This window comes from Malus sylvestris, chromosome 12, assembly GCF_916048215.2.
Source record: "Malus sylvestris chromosome 12, drMalSylv7.2, whole genome shotgun sequence".
Lineage (NCBI taxonomy): Eukaryota > Viridiplantae > Streptophyta > Magnoliopsida > Rosales > Rosaceae > Malus > Malus sylvestris.
In genome coordinates this window covers 15,929,049-15,953,921 of record NC_062271.1, presented here as the reverse complement: position 1 = coordinate 15,953,921, position 24,873 = coordinate 15,929,049, and the positions used below count along the sequence as shown (strand labels likewise).

Below are 24,873 nucleotides of genomic sequence, written 5' to 3'. Positions count from 1 at the left end.
CTAAATCTAGGTATTCGGAACGCTAGTAGGAAAAATGAGTAAGTCAGCGGATGCAGTAGTGAGAGCTACGTGCTCTTCTGCTCTAGGTTTATTATTAAAATTCTCAAAGTCATCCTCATGGAAATCAGCTCGAGTTGATCGTACGGACTCAAGTCACTCAATACGAAAGGGCCATGATTTTTCAGTCTAGAATGAAGTGGCAAGCTATAAAGGAGAAATTAAATTGATCATCTTCATCTGTGCGCAAGGAAACATATCCCTATCTTTAATGACTGAAATGGAAGTCCCATTGCAAGATGCAGAACGAAGCAGCGTAGGAGAATCGTGAAATTCAGCATTGACCTTTAATATGTAGGGTTACCAGGGCCATAAATTTCTCGAATTGTTCTAAATCATGTCAATTGTGTTGTATCTTTGTAAATCAAACATTTACCTCGGGTCGCTTGTGTATTTTGTGTGTTATAGATGTAACATTATTCTGTTGCACTCAAAACGTCATCTCGGAGATTGTAAATTCGTGTGGCTTTCACGTACTATATCGGTTTTACAGTTTTTAGGCAAACGATTTGTAACTTGAACACGAAGGAGATGTGGTTTGAGATGTTTCTTGGTTTCTTGTTTTGAGGCAATTCTGAATATTAGTGTGTTGATTGGTTCGGAGTCGTGCTTGCGACATAATATGTAATATTTCCTGCCTCTCCATCAATTGATATTGAATAGTCAGTTTTATTCACCCGCGGGACTCCGTTTTGTCCCATAAGCTAGCTCTACACCACCCAAGAGATTTGGGGTCCGATTTTCGTCGTTACATGTAGCTTGTGTGTGCTCGCTAGAACTGCACGAAATAGGAAGCAAGTTATGTGAAGTGGCTAAACAGAGTCCACATAACTGAGTAGAGTGAAATGTTAGGATAAGAACACCAATAAATTTGTAAGCTCTCACGTCAGCAGCAGCAAATTGCATCATTGTCCCGTAGCAAGAGAGAGATGCTATATCCCTCGAGTAACAAGCGAACCTCCTGCTTCATATATGATATTCTATCCATCCAATTTTCTTCCCAATACCATGGCGTCCGGAGAGCCCCAGCTTCACTTTGTTATGTTTCCCTTCATGGCCCAAGGCCACATGATACCGATGATCGACATCGCTAGACTCTTGGCGCAAAGAGGCATCATCATCACCATCGTCACTACGCCGCACAATGCTGCGCGATTTCAAAACGTTTTGACTCGTGCTGTGCAGTCGGGCCTCCAAATGAGGGTAGCCCTACTAGAATTTCCATGCGAAAAAGCGGGGTTGCCTGCTGGGTGTGAGAACCTTGACCTGCTTCCTTCGCATGGATTGGCGGCGCACTTCTTTTTTGCAACTGGTCTGTTGCAACAACAAGCAGAGAAGTTGTTTGAAGAGTTAACCCCCGAGCCAAGCTGCATATTCTCCGATATGTGTTTTCCGTGGACGGTGAAAATTTCCCACAAGTTTAACATTCCAAGGATATCTTTCAGTGGATTCTGCACATTTTGTCTCCTTTGCATTAACAGACTTCAGGCGTCGAAAGTTCATGAGAATTTAAGCTCTGAAACGGAGTACTTTGTTGTGCCTGACTTGCCTGATCGAATTGAGGCCACGAAAGCTCAGCTGCCAGGCCCCCTGACTCCAAGTATGTCAGGGTTTTTGGATAAAATTGTTGCAGCTGAATTGGAAACATTTGGGATAATCATGAATACTTTTGAAGAGTTGGAGCCGGCATATATTGAAGCGTACAAGAAGACGGCGAAAGTCTGGTGCATTGGCCCAGCTTCACTGAGCAACAAAGATGACTTGGACAAGGCGCAGAGGGGTAACAAGGCCTCCATTGATGAACAGCACTGCTTGAAGTGGCTTGATTCTTGGGAACCAAGTTCTGTAGTTTATGCTTGCCTCGGAAGTTTATGCAATCTTGTGTGTGAACAATTGATAGAGCTTGGACTGGCCTTAGAGGCATCGAACAAAACGTTCATTTGGGTTGTAAGGGGATGCAGTCAATCAGAAGAGTTGGAAAAATGGATTTCTGAGAGTGAATTCGAAGAAAGAACAAAAGGAAGGAGCCTCATTATTTGGGGATGGGCTCCGCAAACACTCATATTGTCACACCGTGCAGTTGGGGGGTTCTTAACACATTGTGGATGGAACTCGATAATGGAAGGGATATGTGCCGGGCTGCCCTTGATCACATGGCCACTGTTTGGGGACCAGTTCCTTAATGAAAAACTAGTTGTGCAGGTTCTTAAAATTGCGGTGAGCGTTGGGGTGGAGTATCCGGTAAAGTGGGGAGAGGAAGAGAAGATTGGCGTGCTGGTGAAAAGGGAAAATGTAACAAAAGCGATAGAGAAGGTGATGGATGGAGAAGAAAGTGAAGGGAGAAGAGAGAGAGCCAGAGAGTTTGGAGAGATGGCAAAGAGAGCAGTACAAAAAGGAGGATCGTCTCACGTCAACGTTTCACAGCTTATCCAAGATATCATGCAACAAAGTAGTAATGGCAGACAGACAAACTAAGGAGAGAAGAAGATAAGAGACTTGCTGCTCCATCTCAACTGAAAGAGCTTCTTGTCTCATGTACTCTAAACATGTCATTTGTTGCAAAATTAGTTTTCTTTTCTTTTTCTTTCTCTGTAGATTTAAACTTCAGAAACAATTAATACACCTGCTTTACTTACCTAAATTACCCTCACACACTCGACACCCTATACCCTCCACAGAATGTTTCAACAGGTATCTGTCCCGAACAACATAAGGTTTCAGCGGCAGCTATAAAAGCTGTGCATATTTTCAGTACTCTCCGTCTAACGTAAGAGTACGTAAAAGATAACTGGTGAAACTTTTTCAGCAGGTATCCACCGAAATATTTTCACGTTTTTATAGAGACCCATCAGATATCTTGAAAATGAAGAAAGAAAATAATATGAAGTCATAACTCATTTGAACCTCCAAATAATCGACTTAAGGTTCCATTAGTAAAAAGTGAGTTTTTTTATCAACCTGTTTGTGCCTACGGTGGTTAAGTTTTTTTTAAGGAAGTTGGGGTTTCATCATAAAAACTTATTGGCAGTATGAGTAGTACCCAAATGACTTAGGCATATGCAATGTTCCCTCTTTTTCTGATGTTGGATTCTGACTCTCAACATGCCACATCACGTTTGACGAATTTTTAGGCCAAACACGTGGACAAACACAAATAGGGTGACGTAGAGCACGTATTGCCGTTGGGTTTCATACATAGGATAACTTGCCTTGATACTAAGAAGAAAGTGGGGTTCCACCATAGAACCAATTGGCAATATGAAAAGTAGTCCAACTACTGATAAGTCCATGCAAAGGTCTTTGTTTCCCCGATACTCTCAACATGCCCCTGCAAGTGTTGCGAATTTTCAAGTCAAACACGTGAAAACACACTAAATGGATGACGTGGAGTACATGTGACCGTTGGGCTTCACACGTGCGACAACCTGCTCTGATCATGAAGGAAGTTGGGGTTTCATCATAAAACCATTTGGCTATATATAGAATAGCCCATTTACTAATAAGCACATGCAAGATCTCACATCGGGAAAGGAAGGGACCTTGCATGTGCTTATAAATGATAAGCTACTCTACATTTGTAGAACCTCAACTTTCTTCACTAGTATTTAAAACCCATCCTTTAATCATATGTATGGGCAAGTGAACTGGACGAGTTAAAGGCATCATTTTGCATATCACCATTGTTTCCTTTTCATTGGTTTGTAGTGACCTACATACTGGTCTCTTTCTTTTCAGTATTGATTAGATAATATTTAGTTTGTGTGATGACATTTTCATTGTACAATTATCTTTTTGTTTCTTTATCACATATTTTACATGGGTTATTATCTATTAAACGAAACAATTATTTATTTAATTTAAAAAAACGTAACAAAATTTTGGGGGGCGGGGGATTTAAAATTTTGGGAGGGAATTTTGGGGGATTTTTGCCTCCATTTTTTTTTTTGTCGGTTATAACTAGGGGTGGGCAAATGGGTAGAGGAAGCGCGGGTTAAGGCGGGTAATGTAGGTTCGGGGCGGGTACGGGTTGGGTCCTTTTTTTTTTGGGAACAAACGGGGTGGGCTGGTTCCTAAACCTTAGAAAAACGGGGCCCCGGACCGACCCGTTTCTAATTATAATCAACGGTCGAGATTGAATGATAACCTATCCTGCAATTTGAACCGTTAATTTCTAACCTAGGGTTTCAGAATCAATTTCAGACTTTCAGTCTCACTCTCTCACAATCTCACTCCCACCTCTCCACCATCGACTCGACTCCCCACTCCAACGACATCCCAGAGAACGTCCATCACCGCCGATGCGACCAACACAACAGCACCACCACCACCACCCATCCAACCATCCTCCGACCTCGACGACATCTATTACTTCGTCGGCTACCGTAAGTCTACTTCTCCAAATTTTATTTTTGTTGATGCAGAGGATTTGATGAATGCATGAATAATTGGATTTGATTAGAGCCTAAATCTTTAGGTGGGAGTAATTTGATGAATGCATGAACATTTGGGTGAAGGAATTGTGGATCTGTTTGGATAATTTCTATGTATGGCTTTTCCTTGGAACTAAGGCAAGATCTATGATGATTTCTCAAGTCCGATGAAACTCTTGTTGTTTCTCGTTCTCTCTATTTTCGGTTTTATTTGTCGTCCTCGGAACATTTGGGTGAAGGACTTGAGAAGCTTGAAATAATCAATGCGTTTTAGCGCTAAGTACCATTTCTGTGTTTCGTAAGACTGGAGGTCATTAGATTATCTTCAATGTCAGTAATATGATATTTGAAAACGTAATAGATTGTTAGTAATATGGTATTTGAAAACGTAATAGATCTGATCACTTTTCGCAAGAAAGGGCTTTCCTTAGCTTTTTTGTGATGGTTGTATATAAGTAAATTATGCTTATTCTAGTTTTCAGATTTGACTATGTGTGTGTGTTGTGTGTGGATGACGCTTGTTTTCTTGTGCACAACACTTGTATCAGGATGGCTTTTGTGTATTACATATGCAGATTCTATTTTGTGGTCCTTAAATGAGGTTGTGCTTTTCACTTTTCAGTCAATGAGGAAGCAGGTCGGACCAGATTTTAGAACCTCAATAGGCTAAGCTTAATTTGTATATGAATATTGCAGAGGGAGAAGGAAGGATAAGTTGTGGGTTTGGTATGCATTGGTCGGTTTATATAGAGGTCCTGATGTGGTTGGAATTGAACAGGTGTATTACTTGATCATGCAGTAACTAATTTTGGATAATGGATGTTGTATATTGAAGTTGAAACTTTTCAACTTGCTCCATTTCCTTTTTTGTTTTGTGGAAATAGAAAGCCAGTTGCTTTCCTTGTCTACAAACAAGTAGCTCATGATTACCTGCCTACTTCAATACCATTATCGAATAATTCCAGATATTTCTAAGTTTTTTTGTTTATTTGTTTCATTGAATTTTGGGTACGATTGTTGGAAAATATTTTTTTTTGAAGAGAGTGTTGGAAAATAATTGAATTAGGACACTGTTTATTTTTTTCCTAAGTTAGGAAGTTGGTTTGTTTTTTCGTTGGGGTTTTTTTGATATTTTATGTACATGTGTTTTTAGTGGGATAAAGATTATGGTTTATTCCCTGTTTTTTATTAGGGTTAGATTGCTACTCTATTTGGTTCATTTTGTTAAGTGTGAAGTATCAGTGTTTTGTGTTCCTGTTAAAAATGGCAATCTGAAATGTAGGGTTTTCTGTATGGTGTTGTAGTTCGCAGTTGCACAGTTTTGGGATTGGAAAGGGTGGCGCCAGATTCTTGAGGTTGGTTTCTGTAAAGTTCAGCATCCCTACCAACTGCAAGTCTGCATCAACATGTATAATTAATAAACTTTCTCCTATCCTTCTATTAGTTCTATTTTGTATGTTGATTTGGACGATGTATTATTGTTATTTTGGACTCTCGGAATTTGGATGTGTTGTTATTTTGGACGTTGGTAGGGCCGTAGTGGTAGAATGATAGAATCTGTGCAATATGTGCATATTTTAGCTTTTTTTTTTTTTTACCAACAAAAAAAAAAAACCAAGGACCTGTGGACCCAGCCCGAATTGGCCCGTTTCAACTAGGCCAGGTAAGGTCCGGTTCCTATATTGAAAACTGTAATGCCCGGCCTGGCCCGGCCCGTCTCCTTTGAACCTAGGTCCTGTCTGGTCCCTTCAAAATTAGGCCCGACCCAGCCCATGCCCACCCCTAGTTCTAACCAACAGTAATGAAAAATTTATGTCAGTTTTTATTTTAAAAAATGTTTTTGTCGGTTTTAACCAACAGTAATGAAAATTTTCCAAAATAAAACCCATCCATCTCTTCCTTACGCCGGTGCCTTCTCCCTTCCCCCTTCCTTCCCACTTTTCTCATCTCCTCATTTCCTTCTCCTTCTCTTCTCCTCTCCCCTTCTCCTTCTTGCTTCAATCACCATGGATGAACAATTCAAGAAGCAAACTAAGACATTTGGAGCTAGATAAAATTTTCTGGTTCAAGACCTTGATGTTGCCACGAAGCATAGGGTGTCTAACCAGTCTGCACAACTTGCACAAATTTTCGATTTGTCTTTTCTTTTCTTTTCAAATATATTTATCTGTCTTTCCAATCCTTTTCTAGTTGTTTGGGGTCAAACTTCTGTCTAACAATATATATATATATATATTCAGGTTAGTTGTGAAACAGGAAACAAACTTGAAGAATTGAAGAATATGGTGTACCTTAAGAGGAATGTTGCACATCTTAAAGCTGGAAAATGCAGTGAATGTAGGGGAGGCCAACTTGAAAGGGAAAGAAATGATTCAGGACATGTCAGCTGTAGGTTATGATCTAGCTGAAGCATATGTGCCCGAGAGACCTCCATTGGAAGAAGCTGAAGATGGAAAAACAAGAAAGAGCCAAGCTCGGCATGGCTGAATCCAAAGTGGTAAAATCTAGGTTGTTTCTTTCTGGTGTTAAGAAAAATCCATCCAAGCAATTTCCAAACGACTTGTTCTGCAGAAAATTCGAAACTGTAGACTTAGATGGTCATTCAACAGCTTTTAGGAATATAACAATTTCAAACCTTACTGTAACAATTTTTTCCTGCTAAAATACAGTAACTAAATAGGAAAAACAATAACCTAGTAGCATACCAAATTACAGTATTAAACCTCTGAAATTTTCTCGGACAGAGTACGATTGATCAAACTTTATCGTTTCCAACTTCTGCCATTGCAGCTGAATGAACTTTTCGAACGTTGCTCGGACGGACTTTCTTCAACGTGCACAAGAAACAACCTTTAGGCGGGCACCATTTCATTATTTTTGGATTTCAATTTTTTTTTATTATTAATATATTTTCTGTCGGTTTTATCTGACAGAGAATACTCTTATGTATTCATTATTAATAAATTATATGTCGGTTATATCCAACACAAGTTTTGTCGATTTTAGAGTATTTTTTGTCGGTTTTATCTATAACAGAGAATGCTTTTATTTATTCATTATTAATATATTCTCTGTCGATTATATCCGACACAATTTCTGTCGGTTTTAGAGTATTTTGTGTCGGAAAATTCATTTCCTGACAGTGGTAATTCTGTTGCTTATTATATTTGCCAATGCATCCATTTTCTGTTGGATTTTGCTTAATATCCGACAGAAATATACGTTTCTTGTCGGTTATCATAGCGATACTAATATATGGTTTCGTAGTAGTTTTGGATCTTATAAGGCATTTTCAACCAGTGTGGGATTGTAAACCTGTCAATTGATTTACCATTGTCTGGTATCAAGGTGAGAGTTAGTGAGTAGATACATACTGAGCAATAACATATCTAATCTTCCCTTCAAGTGAGTATCAAACTAGCAGTTTGCCGCAATTCTGTCTAAGAGGTAAATAATAAGATTGCTGAACACCAATAAAATTGGATAAAGTATTAGTTTCCAAGTTTGCCGCGATTCTGTCAAGAGGTAAATAATAAGATTGCTAAACACCAATAAAATTGGATAAAGTATTAGTTTCCAGACTACTTATGTCACATCCCAAACCGACTCTGCCGTAGTACGATATTGTCTGCTTTGGACTCTGGCCACACCCTCACGGTTTTGTTTCTAGGAACTCAGACGAGAACTTCTCAGTAGGTCACCCATCATAGGACCGCTCTCGCCCGAACTTGCTTAACTTTGGAGTTCCGATGGAATCCGAAGCTAGTGAGTTCCCAAAATGCCTTGTGCTATATGGAGGTGAGCATGTACATATAAGGCACATCACCCCCTTTCCGTTAGTCGATGTGGGATGTTACAATCAACCCTCCTTAGGGGCCCGACGTCCTAGTCAGCACACTTGCACCAAACGACAGAGTAGCTCTAATACCATTCTGTCACATCCCAGATCTGCTCCGCCGTAACACAATATTGTCCGCTTTAGGCTCCGGCCATGCCCTCACAATTTTGTTTCTGGGAACTTAGACAAGAACTTCCCAATGAGTCAGCCATCCTAAGATTACTCTTGCCCGAACTCGCTTAACTTCGGAGTTCTGATAGAATCCGAAGTCAGTGAGTCTCCAAAAGGTCTCGTGCTATATGGAGGTGGGCATGTACATATAAGGCACATCACCCCTTCTCCATTGGTCGATGTGGGATGTTACAACTTACCTTAGGGATATCCACGGACTCATGAACGGACATAATTGAATGAGAAGAATGAGTTATTTCAGAGTCATTTTATGATTGACTCGGTTGAGCTATCACTTCCGGACTAGTATTTTACTCAGTCGAGTTGGCCCGTCATTTGGTGTTGTTTCGGTGCTGTTTGATCCGGATATTTGTTACCTTTCACAAGACTAGTCGTTCAATATCATAGATACAATGTGGTGTGATATTAACTCAATTGTCCATGCAATCGGTCGCTCATCATCCATTGATAGTTCATCTGCGCACACTATCTCATTGCAAAGTTCACACCAGCTAAGTTCTTCACACGGTGTCTCCCCTAAAGAACGGGGGTGTGTTCTGTGGAGAAGAAAAATTCCTTCTCAAAGAAAGTAACATCCATAGTGACATACATATGTCAAGAAGCCGGATTATAACACCAATATCCCTTTTATTGAGGTGCAAATCCCAGAAACACACTACGGATAGAACAAGGATGAAACTTACTCTGCTGGTTCTTGTAAAGATGTACATAAGCTACGTACCCAAAGACTCGTGGGAATAGTTGTAGTGTGAAAGACAAAGAAACATGTTCTGCCAAAACGCTAAATGAGTGCAATAATTATAAAAGAGAGGGCATTCGATTCATAAGATACACTGCATATGTAAATGCATCTGCTTAATAAGACTGGGGAGCCGATGCTCCAATAAGGAAAGCCCGATAAGTGTCCAAAATAAGACAGTTTTGCGTCCCACCACGTCATTCTAATGAGGAGTTTTTACAATAAGGTAGCCGAGTTTCCCAAGCTCTGCAACATATAATTTCATCATCTTCAACCGAACCTTGAAATTTGAGTCACTCAACTTGAACTCCAATGGCATGGCGCTGATGTTGGTGGATTCACTAGAAGATTGGTTCGCAGAGATCACGATTTTACCCTTTTTCTCTTTTCACATCGTAGAGTTAGGGTTTCAGATGTGTTTGTAGTATGTACCAACACTACCAAAGGAATATGGCAAAGACATTAAGGTTTCAAGGGTTTGGTTTGGTGCTAACAGGAAAACAACAGCGGCACAGGTTCGATGCTGACCAAATATTGATCGACTAAGGGTTTTTTTTTTTTTTTTCCTTCTTTTTTTAAAGAGATGGGCTTAAACTTGCTTGAGTGCCAAGATAAAAATAGAAGAGTATTTGGAAATTAATTCATTGTATTCTTTTCTATTTGGAGGTGAGATATAAAGATAAAAGAAAATCCTTAAAGAGAGAGTTATAATAATTAACTCACTCCAACAAATTATCTATACAATATGGGAGCGGGTGGGCTTAGGCTTACAACGGTTTAGCAATAATGTGTTTCAAATTTGCCTTTGGCGAGATTCGAATCTAAAATCTCTCATTTATAAGTTAAGAATACCACTAAATCATTGACTGTCGTACTAAGTGGCACCCCAACATGGTTAACATCTCCAATTCATAATCATAGTCTGAACTAGAGTCTGACTCATACATCACCCACAACAAATTGTCCTCTATGGATGGGAAAAATGACCATAAGACCTACTGTAACCCTCGTAGTAAAACTTAAATTTTAGGTTCTAAACTTACCCCAACTTGCTCCAACTCTTGGGGAAAATATGAGTTTTAATCCAAAACTCTTTTTTGGGACAAATTTAGGCCAAGATTCCCCTTGGGTTAGTGGGGCTGAGCTACCATATATGTGTATTTTTTTTAGTTTTATATTTATAAACTCATTGAATTAAACGGTTAAAATCTAATATGATTAAGTCCAACAGTAAAAAAAAAGTTCAAACGGTCCAAATTTAAAACCAACGGCTAAAGTAATAAAAAAATTATTTTAGGTGTTTCATACTCTTTTATAGTGTTCCACGAGTTTCATATTGTTGATTTAGTGATTTTTTAATATTTATCAAAATCTAAACATTTTTAGGTTAAAATGTTCATGAAATTAAATTAGGATAGTTTGCATAATTTTTTTTATAAAAGGTTACTTTCGGAGAAAATTATCCTAAATTCATTATTTAATAATCTCGAGCTAAAACTTTAACCCAGAAGAGTTGGAAGAGAAAAACTGTTTTTTGGTTAAAACCTAAATTTTCTGGGTTAAAAATTTTAAGTTTTAACCCAAGGGTTGAAAATGGTCTAAGGCACAAAAAAAAAGAAGCAATTTTATTGTTTTTTTATTTTTTATTTTTAAATTTTGTAGAAAAGGGGATCAGCTGGTAACCAAATTACGACAGTCCACCCTTCAGCATCTAAGAGCCGTGAAAACTATTATCAGCCTTTTTTTAACCACCATCGTGTGATTCGCTAACGGTAGACGAACTTAAAAAAAGTCATTTAGTACTAAATAAGGCTTTTTGCCTACTTTAACAAATAAACTTAAGGTTTAGGGTTTAGGCTACCTTTTATGGTGTTAGTAGGCTTCGGCTACTAGAGATAGGTACCCGATGAGCTTCTTAAAATACGCATCGTCCGATTATATCCAAGGGCTACTGCACCAAGAAGCTATTTCATGTAAGTGTGTCTGTGTCCCATTCTAGCAGGTAAATTGTCATTTAATCCCTTGAACTATTATTTCAGTTAAAATTGATCTCCCGAATTATTATTTTTTTGGTAAATTAACTCTCTAAACCATTTGAAATAAGCCAATTGACTCATTGTCGGTAGATTTCATCCACTATTTCATCAAATTCAAAGGAAAATTAGTCTTTCCCTTATCAATTCTTACTTGTCAACTATAATCAACAATGTAATTATGATATGTGAAAACAAAATAATGTGTAATGACAATGTGAGATGGTCCGTTATGTAAACATTTGGTTTTTTATGTTTTCTCATTATGCTATATATTTTTGAATTATTTTGTGTCCATGTGTCAAAATTTTATTGGTGGTTATACCTGACAAGTAATAATTAATGTGAAATTACTAATTTGCCCTTGAATTTGGCGGAATTGATTCCGCAATCTAACAACAAGGGGTTAATTAATTGATTTTGAATAGTTAAAGGGATTAATTTATAATAAAAAAATTAATTTAGAGGGTCAATTTCAACTAGAGAAATAGTTCAGTGGCAAGTACTGCACGTAACTCCAGACCACTACTACACGTAACTCCAGAAATGCCAAATAAGTTGCAAAGAAAGAGATTGGAAGACAGTGAAATCTATAGCTCTCTAATTTATTTTATTTTGACTTTTACTCTTGGTATCATTTATGTATTCAGTTGTGATCTCTAGATTGCATAAACTGAAGAAAGCATATTTATACATCAAAGTATGACTAATCTATGTTGAAGAAATTTGGGCTCCAGGTTGCAAACTTGTGAGTACACCACTAATTTCAAGTGACAATCTGAGAAAAGAGGATGATAGTAGAACTGCTGATGAAGCTCAATACAGAAAGGTTGTTGGGAGCATGCTATACCTTACTGCAACTTGACCAGACATAATGTATTATGCTTGTTTGCTAGCAAGGTTGAGCATTGTCCCTCAAATAAGCATTATGGAACAACAAAAAGAGTTCTCAAGTATATTCAAGGAACTTTGGATTTTGGCTTGGAATACAAGAAAGGAAAATGAGCAATTATGATAGGATTCTGTGACAGTGATTGAAGTGGTTCAGAAGAGGTCATGAAAAGCACTTCGGACTATGCTTTTACCTTTTGCAGTGGTGTTTTCTTTTGGGTTTCAAGTTCTAGCTATGTGAAGTTTATGTCTTTAATTTTAATTTTTTATGAAAGTAGCTCATGTTTGCTTACCCAGCAGTGGTTGTTCTGATTTAGTGGTTACAAATGGAAATTTCACTCACAGTAAGGGATTAATTGAGGTTCATGTATGCATCATTGGTGTAAATTTGGGAGATAGAGTAATATATGTGTGTAAAGTCCCTTCCCTCAGTTTTTTTTTTTTTTACATTGTTTAGGTGGTGAATTGCGCGGAAAATGGGGGAAGAGAGGGGGTACAAATTATTCAATTTGAGCAAATCAATGGCATTTAAGCTTAGTTGGTTAGTGAGGATTAGAGTCAATAAGGCGCCGTGAGTCATTAAAGTGTCGTCTATCTTTATCTGAAATCTGAATTCATTGAATGATGAATGTGGTTGTAGTGTGAGAGAAATTGAGAAAGTAAAGAAAAGATGGATGATGAAGCTACAAATATATGACAAACAATAATGATAGATCAATTCATCTATGTTGGTTTATTAAACTTGGTCAAGCAAGCCTTTTGTTTTAATTGGGATATAGTTTGGTACTTTTATACTAATTTCCATAGTTTATAATAGTTAACCAACGAAAGGTGCATTCTTTTCATTATTTTCCAATATATTTTAGCCACTTGACAATCTTAAAAGATTTACTTAGACACACAACAAATCTGTGTATTACATACCTAAGATATAATGCTAGATATCTTTTTATAGTTGTCTCATATTATATAAAAAAAAAATTTAAGTACTCTCTCTGTGCATGAATTTGAAACTTTTTATAATTTCTAGAAAGAGAGACAATGCAATTGCGCTTTATTGTTAGAGAAAAAGATGTGTTAGCTTCGATTTGACTGATTAATGGGATTTCACTCTGGGAAGCAATTCAGAGGCACGTCGTCTTCTTTCTTCACTCATGAGTTTTTCGGGTTGAAGGAGTCATCTGCTTTTTCTGGGATTTTCAGGGCCATATTTAAGCCTTCTTTCGGCATCGTTTATTGATAAGTTCTAAAACCTTTGTAGACCTCATGTTCATTTCAGATTTTTGTATCAATCTTTGTATATATAATGGAATTGCAAATCAAGTATATCTTAGATTCTTAGTTGCATACTCACCTTCCCACAACTATTATATTGTCTCTTGACTGGATGAATTTTTATAATTTCTTGGATCTAAGGTTACAATGCTTTTTATAATTTCCTAGATCTATCATTTTTGTTCGTTCATGATTATGTTGAATTTTTTTAAGATTAAATGTGTCTTATTCATGTAGTTAAGGCTAGTGCATTCAAGTCCCGCAGAAACGCGCAGACATTTTTTCTAGTCTATGCTAAAGTTAAGGAGGAATTGATTGTAGCTTAGCTACAATCAATTGTTTGCCACTCGATTTCACTCTATTTACAAGCTACAATCAATTGTTTGCCACTTGATTTCACTCTATTTACAACAATACCAGCCAAATGGGGTTGGGTTAGAAGGGTAATTATAAAAAGTTATGAGGGTAATTCTATCTCTGACCAGATTTCGATATATTTACGATTTTACCAGTTTATTCTAAAATGGGCCCTCGATTTTGCATGATTTACATTTCTGCTATTGTGTGTATGGCTGTGCTTGTGCCAAAACTCACGTTTCTATGGAGGGATTTCAGGGAGAGAGCTGTGGGATAGCAGGGAGGGGAAGGGAGAGGGAGGAGTGAGAAAAGGGATTAGGGTTGATTTTTCTCCTCAAATCAAGGGATGGGAGAGAGAGATAGAAACACACCCATTTGGGTTTGTTTGGGTTAGTATTTGAACATTGGACTTAAATGAAGGAAAGCCCAAGGGTGTCAAATTAAAAAGGACTTGCCCGAAGCACAACATCTAGCCTAAAGGCAAATTGAAGCATTTGCAGCCAAGATACAAGTCACGTGCTTACCATTGAAGTGACAAGTGATGTAGACTAACCTAGACTAACCTATGAGAGGAGCATATTTATGCGACTGAGTTAGCTTATTCTCATGCATTTATGTTGTTATTTCTTAGTTAATTATGTATTTTAAGCTATTTTCGTGTGTTTGTAGGTCCATAGGCCTTATAAAGCAATAAGATGCATTTTGGTGCATTTTGGAGTAGTTTTAGGCTTGGAATGAATAGCACATGCATGGAGCAAGGTGGATGGACGAAATTGAAGACTAAAGAGGCTAGGAATGCGTTAAAGAGAAAGAAGAATTAATGTAAAAAGGACAAAGAGCTCAGCCACAAAGGGGTGTCACTCCACCATTCACCTTTCCATCATTGCCGTGCACCACCATTGCACTCCATTTGGATTCCTATGCCGTGCATCATCATCCATGTTCCCTCCATTGACTCATTTGTTGCATCATTCCACTTCATTTCCTTTGTCTACCATGTGCACAATATCCTTTCACCTCCTTGCACTCATTGATTCACCACTTACTCACCTTTCCACCCATGCCATGCATAATCACCCTTGTCCCCTTCATTATTTCAGATTTCATGCATCATTACATTGAATCATTGCACTTAATTGCTACACCATTCCTTGTTCCCTCCATCATTTCAGATTCATGCATCATTACATTGCATCATTGCACTCAATTGCTACACCACTCCATGTTCCCCTCCATTGCCATGCACTTCCTCTATAAAAGGAAGTGTGTGTAACATAAATTTAGTTCATACTTGGTTAGAGCATTTACTCCCATTTCAACACAACCTTCATCCAAACACATCCATTCATCTTCACATTCATTCCTCCATACAAACAAACCTTCAAACACTCACCAACACCTTGTGCCGTAGCAAAGGAAGGGAAGGAAAGTGCTTGGACATGCTTGCTGTCCAACATGGATCGTTGGAGTGTTTAGGTGTTTTCTTTCTTTTGTTTCTAATGTTTAAATTCATTTCCTTTCGTTTTGTTGTAAATATGAGTGGCTAAACCCCTATTGGCTAGGGGTGATTTCAAAGCCATGATTATGTGTGCAATATAATTTGATAAATTCCAGTTATGAACTCTTGAATCGTGAATGCAATTGGCTTAACTATTTGATTGATAACTTATTTGTATTTGTTAATTAAGGGTCGACACTTAATTGGCATGCATAAATCCGTTGCTAGAATATAAGGAAGTTTCACATAATCGTTACAAACTTATATTCACATGTAGTGAATGTCGCTTATAAACGATCGCGTTAAGTTCAATTCCTAGCATGAGTGACATGATGTCATAAATCCGTTGCTAGAATATAAGGAAGTTTCACATAATCATTACAAACTTATATTCACATGTAGTGAAGGTCGCTTATAAACGATCGCGTTAAGTTCAATTCCTAGCATGAGTGACATGATGTCATAGTTGCAAGTGCTTTGTCAATGCTTATGATTTTCATTAAACGTAATGATCTTTGATAGTATCTCTATTATGATGTCATGTAGGGAACTTTTGAAGAATGTTTTGGGTTGTCGAATGATGTCATCCATTCCAATAAACCAAGGAAAATGTGAGAGTTAACTAGTGATGTCACGGTTAATTTGGGGCATTGTCATTCATAATTCAATGAAGTAGTAACTGGAAATCGAGTTGTTTGCATACATGTCATGCATGGAGAAAAAGCCTCTAGCTATCACATCCATCATCTTATTTCTCAAATTTATTTTACAATCTGTGTAGTTTTTCATACTTGTTTGTTTGTTTCAACTTCGTCCAAAACTCAATCCCCCTTTACTTTAGTGTGTCTAATTAGTTAGAATCTGTTTTAATTTGTGTTTTTAAATGTTTTGATTCAAGTAAAAGTCAATTTTCGTCCAAAGTCATTCCTAGTGTCTAGTTTAAGTTTATTTAGTTGTTTTAAGCTGTTTTGAATATTTTAAGTTTGCTTTGAGTCTTGTGAATCTTGTTAAGTATTTTTAAGTTTAGTTTTATGTTTTTGAGTCAATTTAGAGGTTATTAGCAAGCCCTTCTAATCCCCGGTCCAGAACGATCCCTACTTATACTTATACTACAGTTGTCAAAAGATGGTTAAATTTGTGTGCTAAGTTAATTTTCGCATCAACCTACTACCAGCCAAGGAACACTTTCTAGTGGCATTCCAAGTAGAAAAGTTAATGACTCACTACCCTCAAAGTGCTTTCGGGCAAGAGCAGAAGTTACATCAATCAGGCTACATTGCCTATAAAAGGAAGCAAAGGCACAAAGATTATGGACACTCAACCAATCAAACAAACAAACATACAAACTCTGCTTTTAAGCCAGATTTGCATCCAAAAGTTGAAATCAACCCCGATTCAATCCTTTTAACAATAGTTCTCTAGAGAAACTATCCCTTGTCTGGTTTAAAAGCTCTGTTATCTCCTTCGATGGTATGTTATCGATTCTCTTGTGTAAACTTGTTTACCATCCATCTTTTTTTTAGCATACAAACCCTGTAAATTCAAAGATAAATGACTACAAGAAGTTCAACCTTGCCAGACAAGGTGAAATCTTGCCCGAAGCTCTTTGTTTGTTTTCTAAATTGGTAGATCTATTTCTTAATTTATTCTCCAGCATGTATTCAAGTCATTTCCACTTGTTTTTCTATTATAAGAGTCACATTTGCATCTGGATCTGGTTAGTATTAATGAATATGTTTTCATTAAAAGCAATCTAGGACCAAAATGACTTAAGGGGCTATGGACTCCCTTAATTCGAACTTACAAGACCATGAACTAAAAGTCTTTATTTATAAGGTAAGAAAAAGAACTTAATAACACAGAATACAGACCACCCCAATGTCTACCAAGATCAAGCATGACAAATGATCCAGAAGATTTCCCCTCCCTACGAGGACCAGTTATTCTAGAAGCCTGACTCCATCTGAAAAGTTAGGAGGGAAGGTGGCTAATGAAGATTTGCAAGCCACTGTGATGCAAGTAATGAAAACTATGGAAAATATCACTTTGGAAACCAGAAAAGAAGTAAGTAAACTCTGTTCCTTAACAGGAAGTCTACAAAGAAGATTAGATCTGGAGTACTCTACTCCAAAAAATGATCATGCTAGAGAGATGATGAGAGAATGTAGCCTTGTGAAGGAGCCAATTATCCATCTATTTCCTTTGCTTGAGGAAAAGAGGAATAAAGGGAAGAGCAAATAGGGATCTGGAGTTAATCAGCCAGTGTTAGAAGAAATCATAGAAACTGAGTTGCCTGACCCTCTATTATTTTCACTAGATAGTATATGGCAGTGCGGGCCAGAAGTAAAGAAGTATGGGATGCCCCAAGTAATCGGAGAATCCAATGGGAAAGGAGAGTCCACAACTACGGACAAACCTCCCCCTTATAGGCCACCATCGTTGGCTAATAAAGTAGGAGGGGCCAAATGGAGGAAGCCCGAACCAAGAAATGAGACTTTCTCGGGCAATGATCATAACCCGAAGTGGGAACTCCCTCATACCCTACCCAATAATGCAGCCAATCAGCAACTCAAGGATGAGTTGACCGAATTAAGGAGGATGATAGTCCAGAATGCTCAACCTCAGGCTCGCTCGCTGTTCAAAATCACCTACCAGAAGCCATATCTTGAGTATATTGATGAGTATAATCATTTTCCTCTCAACTTTAAGATGCCCGCATTTCCAACTTTTAGTGGAGAAGATGGCAATGTGACTTCTAGATATCACATTTTCAAATTCTCCAATCATTGCGTGGTGTTTGAAGACAATCCTAATTATAAGTTAAGATTGTTTGAGAACTCATTGGTTGGCTTAGCATCTCAGTGGTACTCTTTGTTGCCCCTTCAATTGTATTGCTAATTTGGGGCAAATGGAGATGGTTTTTCATGAACAGTTCTATAAAATAGAGCCCGAGATGACCATCATGATGAGATTCAGAAAGACATGAGATGCCAATTCCCTATCAATCATGCCCAACTTATATCCATTGCTCAGAAGGCATTGAGATTGCCTTTAAGGAAAAAAAATTTATGATGTACAATTCAATGAGCTGCAAAAGTTGGTAATTACAGCCACCAAGTATGAGAAACTGCTGATTGAGGAGCAGCAAGTGAAACACTCCTCTAAAGCACCTTCATTATACAAAAACAAAGTTATTATTCATCAACTAGAGTTTGAAGGGGAGACAAAAGAAAATGATTGACATGACGGAATAGACATGTGTGGGACAGAGATGACTACGCCCCTTAAACCATTAATAGTAAATGAATTGGTTCAGCTAATCAAAGATCAGAAGATAGTAATGAATGATGGGGAATTTGTCCCAATGAAACCCCCTAAATACCAGAATTATTCTTTTGATCTAACCAAGGCATCGGAGATCTATGAAGAGTTGGTAAGGGCAAGAGTGATTGTGCCCGACAGCACCAAAAAGATGCCTAAGCCAGAGGAATTAAGAGGAAAGAAGTATTGCAAGTTGCACTATACCTTCAACCATTCTATAACTAATTGTGTCAAATTTAGGGACTGGATACAAGACCTTATAGTGAAAGGAAAGTTGTTATTGGAAAAACCACAAGCCAACATGATGATTGACACGAATCCCTTCCCAAAAGCCCCAATAAACATGATCAACTTAATTTGGGCTGAAAAAGGGAAGGGAATAGCCATGTGGGAAGTAAAAGTAGAAAAAAGGCAAGTGGACAGACCTACAGAAAGAACTATCAAGTTGCCTAAGAAACCCAAAGCAGCTATAATTAAAGGGTTGGTATTGTGTAGCAAGTGCCAATGTGAATGTGAGTTGGAAGTACTAGCATCAAGAGCTATTATTGATCAGGAGTTTAGCAGAAGAAAGGAGAAAAAAGAACAAAAAGCCCGCAGAAGCATCATGTGGGCAGCTGAGAAAGAGATTTCTAGGAATGTTTTCCAAAGGTTGGGAGAGTATTGTCAACCAAAAAACTTGTCTGAAGTATTCAGAAACCACGAAGCCTCTGAAGAAGTGGAAGAAAAAGAAGCCAAAATGGATGGATGTAAAGCCTCCCCAACTAAGCTATGTCTGAGAAGCTATGTCTGATGAGATGTTAGAATAAATGAGAGGGTAGTGAATCCAATCACGAAAAAGAATCTTGCCCGACTCCGACGGAAATGGTATGTGGTTGGAAATGATGGGAGACCTGTCAAGGATATGAGAGCTTTTATGATCAGGAGAGTCCAAAGACAGCACAAAGCCCATATGAACTCAATAAAAGTCACTGCTACATTAGAAACATTCGAAAATGTGAAGTTTGAAAAAAAAGTACCTCATGGAGGGAAGAAATCAACTCCACTAGAGAAGCAAAAAAGATGTGGAAAAGGCTGCCCTGAACTGATGTTACCAAAAGAAGCACAGGCCTGGTTAGATGAATTCATGGACCATATTGGGGGCAAGAATGAGGATTACCTGAACCTAGCAACTTCCACGTAAACATGGCATATGTTCTATCCGTTATGTTTTGTGTCGAGCCTGATCAACTTGCCACAATGAAGGGTAATTACTTGGTAACAAAACCTATGATGGCACATGTTAGTGTTGAAGAAACAGGAAAAGAGAAGTCGGGCATATTAGGTTTGCCTGAGCTTACAAAGAAAAAGCTCGAGAGAGTGTACTCAGACAAAATGGTCTTCAGTTGCCCGAGTATGGCCCTAGCTAACCATCTCAAGCCTATATATGTAAATGCTCATCTGGAAGGAATACCCTTCAAGAGGGTTTTGATTTATGGTGAAGCTGCGATTAATGTGTTGCCATATAAGCAGATGAAAATTATGAGTAAAAGTGAGGAGGATCTCATCCCTACGGATCTAACAGTTTCCAGTTTCTCTGGAGCCATCACCAGAACTCTTGGGATATTGCGAGGTTGACTTGGGTTCCAAGCAAATCATGTTAGCATTCTTCGTTGTGGATAGTACTTCCACTTATGGAGCTTTACTAAGCCGAGATTGGATTCATCAGAGTCTTTTTGTACCTTCCACTCTGCATCAACAGTTTACCATGAGGAGGGGGCTATGAGACCAAGATTTTAAGAAATGGTGGAGGCTGAGTCACGACCATTCCTCCCTACAGCCAATGTGGCAGAAGCCAACTTTTATAATCCTAGTATTAGGATTCTCCAGTGCTTAGAAGTTGATGAGAACGGTCGCCCGACTAAGGTGACGGCCCAAAAGCTTTTGGAGCAAAGATTGTTCCTCACAAGGGAAGAATGGGATAGACCCCATATTGTCCTAACTCCCCAACACCAATAATGACAGAACAAAAAAATGTTGGTGTATGAGAGAGATAGAGAAAGCAAGAAAGAGAGAGCTTGGCCGAGGAACACGAGGAAAAAAGCTTTAAATAGCTAGAACAGAGTTGAAGAAGAGTTTTTGGAAGAAAGTTAGAAGTAACTATACAAATGGCTGAATGTATATATGAAAGTCCTAGGATGGGTACTAATTTAATCTAGACTATAAATAAATTTCAACTTAATACCAATTTAAATTATGGCTTAAAATAATCAGTTATGCAAACTTAATCCTACACAAATATTCAGCACGAATATAAAGAGCACACACAAGATGTAGGATTTTACGAGGCAAAACCCACCACTGGGAAAATCCTCGGGCTACCAAGCCAGGAAGCACTAAGAAAGAAAGAATACATAAAGACTCACAAAACTCATCAACTAGACACTCATACCAGTTGGCAGCTTTGTCTCCGCGCTTTGCTACTCGATCTTTCTTCAGTCTTCGAGTTGAAGTGGCACGACACTAACGCAGCCGTCAATCACCTTTCCCTCGAACTTTGCAGGATACTAACTCGATCATGCAGAATGTTTATATGATGAAGTGTTTGTTTGAAAAACAATCAATTACGAAAATCACAAAGCTCATTTCCATAATTGATATTCAATTTAAAAACACCAAGAAAACAGCATGAAAAATAATGTTTGCACTTAATAACCCACGCTGTTGGAACCACAAGAAAACAGCAATACTCAAATTATTTGTCCATGCACACACAAACCCAAGCTTTTGCTTTTGAAAAGTTTTTCAATAAAATCAGTTTATTATGCATATATGGCTCAAAGCCTTTCACGTTCCTGACTTCCAATATATATATGCAAAAGCACCGACTCAATTCCTTATCTGATAATGCAATCCATGTAGCTTTATAATTCTACCAACATGCAATCATATAACTCCCATGCAAACAGATAAGTCAAAAAACATGGTTTGAAAAGTCCTAACCCAAAAGCAATAATATAAGATATAGATGAATGTAGTTGGATGCATGCATGCAAACGTACCTGGATGAGTATCGTGTTTCAGTAACATCTTCGCATTGAAAGTGTGAGAAACCTTCCTAGACTAAAACTATTACAATTGTAAATATGTAACAAGTCTAAGCTATTACAGACTCAGGCATTTTGTCAGGGATTGCCAATTTTACCCTAACAATCTCCCCCATTGGCATTTCCTTGACAAAACCCTTAATTACGACATTTTAGAAATCTTAAATCCTTATGCACTTAAGTCTGTAATCTGCACACAGTTAAACGAAACACCCGTGACGTACAAAAGATAGATGTTGCAAGAAAATTAAGACTTAAAGATGATTCAAGCATATCAACATCTTTCATCGTGCAGCAATTAAAAAAACTTTATTAAGAAATAATCATCCAAACATCATGTAACATCAAACAAGCTCGTCTAACTAAAAACTCACAAACGAAAATACTCTCCTAGCTAAAAACAAAAAGAACTCTTCTAGCTAAAGTCTCTCCCCCTAACTCTAGTCTCTCCCCCTTTTTGTCACAGGGAAACGCCAAAGCCAATAATCAATCATGCTTGGCAGCACCATCGTCATCCGAAACCCAGTAGAGATCATAATCCTGATCGTCGTCGGGATCCTCTTCGGGATCCTCTTCTGGATCATCTTCTGGATTAAGAGTAGGCAGCGGTGAGTGGTCCGGAATAGGTGGACAAGGAGGACGAGGAGACGATGGAACACAATCAGGATGGAAGTCATCCTCGTCATCAGAGGAAGAAATATGAAAGAGATGAGCAAACAAGTGGTTGGGAAGACGATGAAAACATTGCTCCAAATTAGAAATACGATGACTGAGATCATTTGTGGAGGACTTAATGAAACGTTCGAGCAAAGAAAATTTCTTGTTCAGATCAAGCATTTGTTGGAAGAAAACAATTTACGTTTCACAGAACGTGTAGAGTGATGAGAGAAAGAAGGATTAATAACAGGAGTCTTGCCTTTCAGAACAAGAGGAACTGCAGACTTGCGTGAGGATGCCATGACAAAAAAAATTAGTGTACAACGTGCAATGAACAAGTGAAAAGCCCGACAATAAATAGGAGAGAAGGACAATGAACAATGAAAGAAACCGTACTATAAATAAGAGAGAAACCCAATTGACTCCAATTGCAAAGCAACTAGAACACCCAAAAAGATAAGAAATAAAATAAAAAATAAGAATTAAAATAAAAAACAAAATGTAATGGCCACAGAAACATAATACAACCAGGAGACTGCCAAAATAGTCAAAGCCATATACATGCAATATGATTAAACAAGCCATCTCAACATCAACCCCTAAACTCACATGGAATATGATCAAATATCACTCAAGGTGTTTGGGGTGAAGTGTTTACACTCAAAAAGATCATTATGTGAATGCTCGACCATAGGCTTGCAGATCAATCTTATCTCCACACATCAACAACCTACTCTCAAGAGATGAAAGAAAGTCTTACGAAGGGTAGTAACTAGGCTTAGGGACTGGATAAAGTTAAAAGAGAATAAGGAGAATAGAAGTCCGGAAAGTTTTAGAGTCCTTGAGATATAAAACTGGAGAGAGTTTGAGACTGAAAGAACCACTGGAGCAATAGAAGACGCTGCGCACATTTGAATTATTGGTGGTCTTCATGTATAACTGTAGCGGTGATATTCCGTCCTTGGATTCTATTGATAGGCCTGCTTTTGATTCCTTTGATATATGTGTGGAAAACATACGACTTTGGTCTCCCTTTTTTTCTTCTTTTTTTTTTTTTTTTTTTTGTTCAATATCTTTTCTTGACTTGGAAAGTTGCTATCAGCACAATATTTTTGTCTGCAGTAGTGAAACACTCTTGGACTCTAAAAGAACGATGGAGGCAACTGGCTTTGATTTTGCGATGGAGGTGAGAAGCAGTGTATAAAAATGGAAGTGGGTAATCTGGGCTTAAAAAGAAGCTCCATAAGACAGATAGAAAAAAAATAATAAAATAATAATAAGGCAGGGGGCTTATAGGATAATGATGAAGAACGTAAGTCCGACTTTCATCTCACAGGTAGAGTAAGTCGTGATACAAAGCCTTGAGAGATCTCAAAGCAAGTTCTAGAGAGTCAAATCACATAAGATAGAGCACACAGAAACAAGGAAAAGTGCATGAAAAATGCATGCACTAAATGAAGGCTCAAAAGCTCACAGGGTGCGGAGTGTCTGGCAAGTAGTCATGTTTAATCAAAAAGCATACATAGAATAGCAACCATCAAGGCAAAATATATCATGTTTAGCAGAGAATGGTGTGGACAAAAGTTGTGCATAAAAAAAATGGAATTTCGCTTTGTCGGTATTTTTATGAATGAATAACTAGAAAAATGACAAGAGAAGAGAAAAATAATAATAATAATAAATAAAATAAATAAATAAGTAAATAAATAAAAACAGAAGTTTAAGAAACACGACAGAGTCCTAATGCCTTTCGAAGAGTTTCAAAACGATGAGTGTCTAAAGGCTTAGTAAACAAGTCTGCAAGTTGATGTTCAGTGGCAATGTAATCCAGTACTAAAACCTTCTCTTCAACCAAAACACGAATGAAGTGATGACGAATGTCAATGTGTTTGGTACGAGAATGTTGAACAGGATTCTTGGAAATGTTTATAGCACTAGTGTTGTCACAGAAAATAGAGAAAGCATTTTGATGAAGGCCATAATCACGAAGCATTTGCTTCATCCAAAGCAATTGTGTACAACAACTACCAGCAGCTATGTATTCGGCTTTGGTAGTGGATAAAGAAACACAATTTTGTTTCTTACTATGCCAAGCGACAAGATTATTTCCAACATAGAAACAACCTCCAGAGGTACTTTTCCGATCATCAGCATTTCCTGCCCAATCGGCATCGGAAAATCCAACAATTTCAGAATTGGTTTCAAAGGAATAATGTAGTCCAAACTCAACTGTACCACTCACATACCTGATGATTCTTTTGACAGCTTCCAGATGCGACTCTTTTGGATCAGCTTGATACCGTGCACAAGCACCAACGCTGAAAGAGATATCAGGTCTACTAGCAGTAAGGTATAACAAGCTGCCAATCATACTCCTGTAAAGTGTTTGATCAACACTTTTTCCATTTGGATCCTTGTGAAGTTTTGTGGTTGTTGCCATGGGATTGGGGACTGGTTTTGCTGAAGTTAAGCCAAACTTCTTAACTAGGTCACTAGCATATT

At 37.9% G+C, this 24,873-nt stretch overlaps 2 protein-coding genes and 1 long non-coding RNA gene across 19 annotated transcripts in view; all 3 read left to right on the top strand.

Moving 5' to 3' along the window:
• LOC126591744 (protein SHOOT GRAVITROPISM 6) overlaps positions 1-636 on the top strand; it is a 28,337-nt gene extending 27,701 nt beyond the window's left edge. For both annotated transcript variants that reach the window (XM_050257427.1, XM_050257426.1), the window contains one exon: positions 11-636. In XM_050257427.1, the coding sequence (XP_050113384.1) occupies positions 11-190 (180 nt within the window). In that variant the 3' untranslated portion in view covers positions 191-636. The remainder of the gene's footprint in view (positions 1-10) is intronic.
• A 137-nt stretch (positions 637-773) lies between these two features.
• LOC126591745 (UDP-glycosyltransferase 73C12-like) lies at positions 774-2,698 on the top strand. Its single transcript, XM_050257430.1, has one exon. The coding sequence runs from the start codon at positions 1,030-1,032 to the stop codon at positions 2,530-2,532; it is 1,503 nt and encodes a 500-aa protein (XP_050113387.1). The 5' UTR covers positions 774-1,029; the 3' UTR covers positions 2,533-2,698.
• A 1,438-nt stretch (positions 2,699-4,136) lies between these two features.
• The window catches only part of LOC126594069 (uncharacterized), a 45,063-nt gene continuing 24,326 nt past the window's right edge, over positions 4,137-24,873 (top strand). For 7 of the 16 annotated variants that reach the window (XR_007613124.1, XR_007613125.1, XR_007613128.1 and 4 more), the window contains exons 1-2: positions 4,138-4,439; positions 5,792-7,750. This is a non-coding gene — a long non-coding RNA (uncharacterized LOC126594069). Of the gene's footprint in view, positions 4,440-5,791; positions 7,751-24,873 lie in introns of all 16 variants that reach the window. The other 9 variants (XR_007613126.1, XR_007613130.1, XR_007613120.1 and 6 more) reach the window with 6 other exon arrangements.

What these genes read in the sequence shown, in the direction of transcription:
- LOC126591745 (XM_050257430.1), top strand. Translation starts at nt 1,030, where the DNA reads ATGATATTCTATCCATCCAATTTTCTTCCCAATACCATGGCGTCCGGA.